At 40.9% G+C, this 9099-nt stretch overlaps 1 protein-coding gene across 1 annotated transcript; it reads right to left on the bottom strand.

The window, feature by feature from the left end:
• Positions 1-883: 883 nt before the first annotated feature.
• On the bottom strand, positions 884-7929 carry LOC143320932 (corticotropin-releasing factor-binding protein-like). Its single transcript, XM_076730984.1, has 7 exons — positions 7772-7929; positions 7533-7620; positions 6737-6894; positions 5474-5684; positions 4100-4254; positions 1646-1766; positions 884-1435 (listed from the first exon to the last, which is right to left on the bottom strand). The coding sequence occupies exons 1-7, from the start codon at positions 7850-7852 to the stop codon at positions 1281-1283; spliced, it is 969 nt and encodes a 322-aa protein (XP_076587099.1). The 5' UTR covers positions 7853-7929; the 3' UTR covers positions 884-1280.
• Positions 7930-9099: the final 1170 nt, after the last annotated feature.

The following is a 9099-nucleotide window of genomic DNA, read 5'->3' on the forward strand; positions in this document are numbered from 1 at the left end:
TCAAAACCATACTGATAAACAACAGTAAAAGTCTCTAAATTAAACAAGATTAAGAGTTCTCAGCCATGCTAGCAGCTATTTGAGGCTGCCCTTAGTCACAGTGGTGCTTTGAGCCAAATGCAAATATTAGCATACTAATATGCTCACCATGAAAATGCTAGCATGCTGAGGTTCAGCAGGTATAATGTTTACCATGTTCATTATCTTAGTTTTGTGTGTTAGCATGCTAACATTTGCTAACTAGCACAAAACAAAAAATACAGTTGAGGCTGATGAGAACTTGATTAGTTTTGCAGGAGTTTGGTCATAAGCCAAATACTGGACATATAAAAATCTGGACCTGATGACTTTGTTAGATGAAAAGTTAAGGAATCACCAAAGTTATTACTGTTTATCCTTTCATGCCAATCCATGCAGTAGTTCTAGAGACATTTCACCATGAATGTCTACAAAAAGTTTCATGGCAATCCACCCAACAGTTGCTGAGATATTTCTGTCTTGACCAAAGTGGTGTCACTTGTCTGGATAACACTTGAATACTCGTCCTTGATCAACTGCCCAAATCAAAACCATTTGATGCTCAAGGCAGCTCATGGGTATGTGTGCAGTATACTTTTACTAGAAACATAAATAGACCGTCTGACTTGTAAACATTAAAAACCCAGACCCACAAAAGCACATCATGTATTGTATTTTGAGCTGGACTAGACTGAAAAACATTCCTATGTTTTCAGATCTGAAGAACATATTGTGGCTGTGGGTGAAATGGACACATCCTGCAGAAGCATGCTAGTAAAATAAACTCCAAGTGAGCACGTACGTCTATAATGAAATGGAAGACGGCTCATAAAAACAGAGACTCATAAAAGCAGAACATTAAAAATGTGCTTTATCATGCAAGTCATATTTATTTTCAAATTGTCAAGGCAAGTTAAACAGAAGAGACAGCGGTGATGTAAAACCTCCCAAAGAATACTGAAACTGATATAAACTGAGAACAAGAGAAATTAATGGTCTTGCCAAGAAGTAATATACCACAGAGTTTCTTGACAAACGACTAAAAAGAAAACAATTAAATCCACCATCATCAATAAATCTGAGATGCATTCAAATAATTCCTCAAATAAATACCCTACAATCAAACCGAACATAATCTGGACACTAAATAAAATATTTGGCAAAAACATTACAAAATATTCATTAATTTGTCAAACTCGTATTTACAGTGAGATGGATGAGTGTGTGTGCGTGTCCACAAGTGTGTATTTGTGTGTGTGATCTCATTCCACGGCGCAGAAGTTGTCCAGACTGTTCTCTCGGGTCTTAGGGAGCTCGCGTTGTTCCAGCAGTCGGTACTGGAAGGAGACACGGTTGATGAAGTTCCCACTGGACACCAGCCTCACCACCGAGTTATCACAACCAATCTTCATCTGGGCTGGAGGACCAAAGAGAAAAACCCAGCCTTTACACTGGAGCACAAATAGAGCATTTTGTTCTCAAACCAGCCCTTCTTAGCCTGGGTGTGATCCAAACAAAAACAAACAAACAAACAACAAAAGCCAGCTTTCCAAATTGTCATTGGTCTGATGGAAACCTTACAGTGAAAATCACAGATTCACACTGGAGGCAAACTGGAGGGACTCACCGAGCCCACCAAAGGAGAAACACAGGTCAGCTACAGGAAACATCTTCGAGGTGTCCACCCCGTTCCCCCCTAGCAGCTCCACATAGTCGCCTGACCCCGAACAGCCCGACCACAGCTGTCTCTGTAAGAAACAAAGTGCAGCTAAAGCAAACAGGTAACTTATCAAGTCTGCATGTGGAAGTGCCATATGAAAGGTAGCCTGTGCAGTTTTTGACCACTAGTGGCGCTATCGGGCAATATGTTAATGAGCAGGTCCCCGTTTTGTTTGTTTGCATCTGCTAGCTGGGTAGCTTCCATGTGTAGCACATGGAAGCCTTAAAACAAAGGATGAAGAAAATGACCTGGGATTTATGCTGTAGTTCATGACTGAAATGCATCAAAAATGTAACAATGCAAAGCTAAAAAAAAAAAAAGGACAGAAAAGGAATGCTAGCCTATGTGAGCAGGTATGTTGAAATGCAGGTTATGAAGAATTAAAAAAAAAAAAAATTGGTGTCAGGTCTCAATGTGTTGTTGAGAAAGACTTAAAGTAATCTGTGTTTGTTTACAAAAAAAATCAACAGGGTACCTTTCAAGTGCAGCTTGCTCTGCATACTGCTGGTTAATGTGTAGTACTGATTAGAGCAATCATTAGAGTTGCTGCTAAGACACAATTCTAACAGTCACATAGGCAGTAGTCTGATAATGTTGTTCAGAATCAAGCTTTATACCCTAAAGCTCACGGGTATCTCACATTTCAGTCTTTAATCTATTTTCTATCTGTGCTCTTCTTTTATTACATCCGTTTTATATAAAATATTACATGCACTGGAACACTTTAGGAACAACTTTGCCCAACGTTTGACTAGAACTGTCAGGTTGTTGTATTTGGCTCAGCAAATGCAGCACTTACAATTGATCACAATGTCAGCAGTCTGGCAGCCAGTGTCGGACCAGCTGCCAACATCTTCAGCAGTCATTTTGTTTTGTTCAGTCTTTTTACCAACATGATTTACACCATTTGTGTCCAAACTTGAAGAGATTTGGAGCTGGTGGTATTTTTTACTCACAGTTTTTGGAACAGTAGCTCTTAACTATTAAGTGTATATTCATTACATTTCCATACTTGTATAATCGTATTATTTTGTTGAATGTGATTTTTTTATTTTTTTCATTTACGCCAGATGTTGCAACTTTGTGAACACAATTTATAGGATTTTTGGTTCACTTCTAGTTCAGCTTTTAACTACTACAGACTGGTGGTTGTAGTTGACCTAGTAGCACTTGTTCTTGTAATGTTTTGTTTTCTTGTACAGTATTTGGGAAGCCTGCTGCTGCAGCTGAAAACGACGACGTAACACAACAGTAAAGTTGAGGGCTGAGCAGCTAAACAATGAGAAACTCACTTTAAAGCTCACTGTAAAGCCGACAGGAGCCACAGATTCAGGTGATAATTATCTGTAGGTTGATTGCTATGAGCAACCCCTTTCACATTGTTTTCACAGTCATTTGATAGACTGTTTGTATTTTCATTTAACACAATTTAACTGATGTTATTACATTATACATCAAAAACTGAACAATATCTCTGTTGGACATTCGGTATGAGGGGTGGGTGCGGGCCAATCTGTTTGCCAAACAGAACATTGATTTTGGACGACTCTCAAAAACCTTGGATCATTCACAATGACAATATTTTTTAGAAATTCACTGCCAATGCTTTTCAGTCGCTGCATTATCCATGCATGGCAAATACCATGTTGGTAAGGTCAAACTAGGACAAATAGAACTAATTGGTTAAAGGAATAGTTTGACATTTTGGCAAATATGCTTATTTGCTTTCTTGCCAAGAATTAGATAAGAGGGTTAATACAACTCTCATGCCTGTATAGCAACATTAAATATATAGCAGGAGCCAGAAGCTGGTTAGCTTAACTTAGCATGTTTCCCCTTCACCAACTTACAACAACTTGTACAGCTGCAATGCTTGTTTTTCCATTGCTATTTTCACTAATATTGTTATTTGAGAAGATAACATCCAACTTTTAATCATACCTACTAAGCTCTGATTAGTCAAGTGTCTATGACAGGGAGAAACACCCATCAATGAGCACAGTGCCTGACCTATGTCAACTCCAGAGTAAATCTGAGGTCATTCAGAGATCTGGAACCGGGCTGTTCCCCTCCAATGAGAGTTAATGTTCAGGTAAATGGGATTAGTTTTGACCCAAGGTTGATGGATCATAATTGTGGACTGAAACTTTGCTTAATCGAAGTAAGATTGTGCCAACATATAATAACATAAACGTTCATATGGTTATTACGGCTGGGGCACAAACCAACACATGCACCAACAACTGTCTGCGATGACATTTGGCACTGAATTTCAGCAAAGTGAGAAGTTAGAGTGCCTCTTTTTTCACTGTGAATCGGGACTGTTTGTCTTGTGTGTGTGTGTGTGTGTGTGTGTCTCACCTGTGGGCTGAGCTCATTGCTTTTGGCCTGCCCCAGGCTGAGTTCTGTCAGTCGGATCTCCACGGGGTAGATGACGGAGAAACTGCAGTTCCTGCGCTGGTGTGGTATCACCATGGTGAAGCTGCCCTCTGGACTCTGAGACATGATGTTACAGGCTTTACACACACACACACACACACACACACACACACACACACACACACACACACACACACACACACAGCAGGAGAGGTTTCAAATTAACAGTTCCCCATCACCAGAGAAACTCATTACTGACACCTCATGTCACAAATTGGACGTAATCAAGGCTGACTGCGGGGAGGGGACACAATTAGGGCTGAGCATGGAAATCCAATTCCAGTTCTGACGACAAAGATAAGAAAATAATGAAATTTGAATTGATAACAGTATGGTACACTAGACAGGCACCAACAGGAGTCGGAACACTTTACTCCAGCGGGCATGTTGCTCATTTAGAGACATTTTCGTGGTGAAAGAGCCGTAAAATCAAAACTGAGTAAAGAATATAGGAATAAAGATTATGGAGTGTTATTTGTTCTGTACAAGATTTAAAGACCGGATTAATTACTGTTAACTGCTGTGTATATGTGCATCATTCCTCCAACTGTCACTCACATTTGCAAAGGAACAGAATCAATATAAATAAAATCAGCTTTTATTTTTGGAGTGGACTCTCCCAAAGGGTCTACACTTGTTGAAGGGTTTTATAACATATTTACTATTGCTAATTTATTTATATGTGTATATCAAATCATTGCATGTACAGGTATGCTGCTTTATGGCCAGTGTTACCCACTCACAGCCATTTGTAACACAGCAGAAGCATGTGATCAGATGAAATGGTGTTTTTATTGTGGACAGGTGCAGTTAATGGTCAATATATGGATAAAACCCCACACACTGGCCTCAGATTTATGCTGTTTCCCTTGGATAATCCATTCAAACTCCCTTTTTTGAGTCAGTACTCTTTCTTTGTCTGTCTTTGTCTTGCAGCCAGACTGTGATTGTTATGCTGCTTGACACAGTGTTAACACCGTGTTTGTCAAGCAGCTGGAAAACAGGTGCATCCCCCTCATTCAATCTCTTCCTGTCGCTCTTGGCCTTGATTAATGCTCCACCAAGCGCAAATGACCAGGAAGAACACACATGCATGCACACAAGTAGCCCTGATTTTAAAACACACATATAAAAATAAAGAACTCAAATCTGATTCAGATGCAAGGCCTTGCTTCTTATTTACATTTGTTTATTTGGTTACAATTTAATTCTATTTGTCTAGATGTTGTTTTTGTTTACTTTGCTTTCAGACTTTTTAGCCCTCAAGTGACTTCAAGGATGTGCAGCAGGACTCACGGAAGGGGTTGTGTAGCTTTTTGACAGCGAGGGTGAAGCCGCTGTCAGGGCTGTGAATTCGGAAGAAGATCATGGCGACGTTCTGAGAGGAGTGGCTGGTGGCTCCTGGTGCTGTGGAGGAGCAGTAGTCTGTGTAGCGCTGGTGCAGAGGGAGCTGGTGGTCCTGCCTGCTGGGGAACTTCTCTCCCTTCAGAACCCAGCCATCAAACATCTGTAGGGGGAATACGACATTTTTTCTCATATTACTTGACTGAAAGTGTTGAGCACATTGACCCAAAAATGATCCAAGTTAGGATAGGAACTAGCATGTTTAAAGCTAAATGATAACTAACTATGACATATGTGTCACAAAGTGGTGAACCTCGCTCCATCCTTGCTTGTGAACGACTGATTCTTTCCAGGATGCCCCTTTCATACCCAACCATGATACTATCACCTGTTACCAATCAACCTGTTTACCTGTGGAATGTTCCAAACAGGTGTTTTTGGAGCAAATTATCACATTGTATTTTATTAATGTTTTACAGTGTCCAACTTTTTTGGAATCTGGAATCTGAGCTGAATATGTGTTTTCTGACTTGAAATCTGAAATGAGTACATCAATTATACTGTGTTCAATGAGTTGCTCAAAATCCTTGTGTTTTCTATTAAACTTGATTTAACTTGACTTTTTACTTTGCTTCACTGTCTTTTCTAAGGCTTTTAGTCCAATATGATTTACAGCACCATCTGCACTGCTGTGTTTTGAATCATATTTAATTAGAACCATAATCCAACATGAATTTTCTTCTATAAATATTCTGTAAATCTCATCTTTGTGTTCAAAAACAAAGAGGTGTGCTGTTTGGTTGTGTTTCTCCTGCTAAAATGGATTGATCTGTGCAGGGCACATGCAGTTATCTTCCAGATGACGCCTCGACCCAGCCTCTTATTAGAAAGTTAACCAGTGCTTCTCTGTGTCGAGCCTTTTAACTCTTTGGCCCACATGGACTGAAACTGCGATGTGACTGGCAGGCTTGGCTTCAGAACTAAAGCCTTCTCTTCCCACACTTGCTCTGGGTAATGTGACCAATGCAGAGAGGATCCAGTGTTTGTGTGTTTGGCCCTTAAACGCTGCCTTAACCCTGTTTGGCACTATTTTAATCAAACGGAAGGAGATGAAATAGAATTCAGGGTTTAAATGGCAAAGCCTTGAACTTCCTGCCCTCCACTCGCGGAGGAGTTGGGGTTGCGTGGGTGACATTTTTGGCGAGTGGAGCCAACCTTGATGAAGTCTCCGGCGCTGCAGTCGATGCTGACGTCAGACAGCTCCAGACTGATGACCTCACTGGGTTCAGCGATGATGAACGCAGCACAGGCCAGTTGTGGCTGAGTTGCCACGAAGGTGAAGTAGCCATTTGTGGCCAGCATGTCCAAACATCCTATGAACCACACACACACATACACATTACATAATGACAGAGGAGGGACTCTAAAAACCGCCACTCAGCTTTAACCACAAACAAACATCCTGGAGTTAGTGTCAAACATTGGTCATGACCTCAAAGCGTGCCGGTAATCAGCTTTATGGTCAAACAGAACAAGTCTTCCAGTGTTCAGTTACACTGGGTTGTCTGGAGAGTTGTTTTTCTTCTCATAGTGGAGAGCTGATGGCGCTCTGGGGAGTTTGTGCCAAAATTATCAGGAAGTGTTAATTAATTCTGATAAAAGTGGACTGACATAAAACATTGGCACAGCTCATCTCTCACATTTCTGGCATTTAACTGGGTGCACTTTTGGGAAATACTAAATGGATGCCCTCTAGTTACTGCAGGTACAGCATTATGTACAATAAAAATGTATGCATGGATTGATGAAGTGATTAATTGACTGATTGATAGCATCAAAATGTGTTCTACCTACCTGGATACTAGAGCTGCGATGAACATGTCTGCATGTTTTACTTTAATCCCTTCAAATATTTTCAATCAGCCCATTTTAAGGATTTGCTTGTTTTTTGGTAAAGAGTGTTAAATATAATCAGCTACTGAATAAAGCCATTGTTTACGGCAGCACTTACTGAGAGGTCGGCGGAAAATAAAATCCTCTGATTCCCTTTTCTGGTCCAAATTGAGCAGAGAATATAATCCATCTGAAGCTTCGTTGTCCTGCATAAAATAAAAAAAAACAAAACAAAACAAAACATGACATAAATAGACTTTACATTTCAGGCTGTAAACGCAGAAACTTTACCAGCTCAACCTGCCTGACTTCACCTAAAGCAACGTGGACTTACGGATTAACAATCAAAACTCTCACCTCAATGTAGCGACTGAGCCCCATCCTCGACGAGACGGAGATGAGGAAGAGGAAGAGCTGTGTGCGCAGAGCGGCAGTCATGCTGAAGCGCGTCTGTCGGTGAAGTGTTTCCTGAAGCTGAGGGGGGAAATAACGGCGCTGCCTGAGAGGTGGCAGCTTTTATAGCAGCGCAGACAGACAGGCCTCCACCAGAGGGTCCCTGAAAAACACTGAGCCGTACCGACGTTTTAATCATGTGTGAAAACCTGTCATTCTGACCACTGTTAGGACACTTACATCTGCTTGGCGGTGTGGGAACTGATTATAGCTGCGTATGAAGAGGAATCCAGATAAAAGTCATCATGTAAACCTGCCAAATCTGATAAAACTGTTGCTCAACATACAAACAGTTAGGCCATTATATTGTGTGGCATTCTGGTGGCATTTTATTCATGAAAAAGCTGACATGACAAATATTGAAATACAAAAACCACAAAAAAACGTGAGTGTATCAGACATGAAACATATTTCAAATCTGATCTACCATTTTACACTTAATGGTTTATTTATAGAGTGCCTTGGAACATTTGCCTGGATGTAAATCAACCTCACTGGCTCATTTACACTTTTTCTGTGGGTGAATGGGTATTGTCCCTGATAAATAAACACAATATAATAAAATCACATGTAAGAACATGTTTGGTTTTTTTTTTTGGAAATCCCATATGTGAATTGTATCTAATATTAGACTAAGGCAAGTACATACTGTACATACTGTACATACCAAAATGGGCTTCTACCCTGTGATAACCTGGGTTCAGTTCCCAGCAGCAGGAGCTTCAGGCTGAACCAGGCGTAAACACAACAACTTGCTCTGCTTTTGAGGGGAAGCTGGTGAGGGATCATGGGGCACTGGTGGCCTACATTTGTGATGCAAGCTTGTGACTGGGCGGTTGCCACTACAATCCGCTGTGAGGTGCAGGTCTAACATCTGTAGAACAAGTTCTCTGATAGCTCTAATGCTGGACTAAATCATCGCTCCTTCCCAGTGTGTATCATAGTGCTTGATTTCTCAAGCCCTCTGTTATATCAGCCATTTGCAGGAGACAGGGATCATCTGGACATAGTGAGGACTGTCTGCACTGATACACATGGAGGTCAGCTGCACCTCATTGTGCCAATGATCTCCTCCTCCTCTCTGTCTTGTCCCTGTTCTGGGGTCAGTCACTTGTCAGTCACTGGTTAAACTGGTTCATTTGCTAAATTCTGATTCACTGTGCTGGTTGCCAGCATGGGAAAGACAGGAGAGATATCCAGGGAAATTTGTTAAACATACTGTTAAACAATCT

Source organism: Chaetodon auriga, chromosome 5 (genome assembly GCF_051107435.1).
Source record: "Chaetodon auriga isolate fChaAug3 chromosome 5, fChaAug3.hap1, whole genome shotgun sequence".
NCBI lineage: Eukaryota > Metazoa > Chordata > Actinopteri > Chaetodontiformes > Chaetodontidae > Chaetodon > Chaetodon auriga.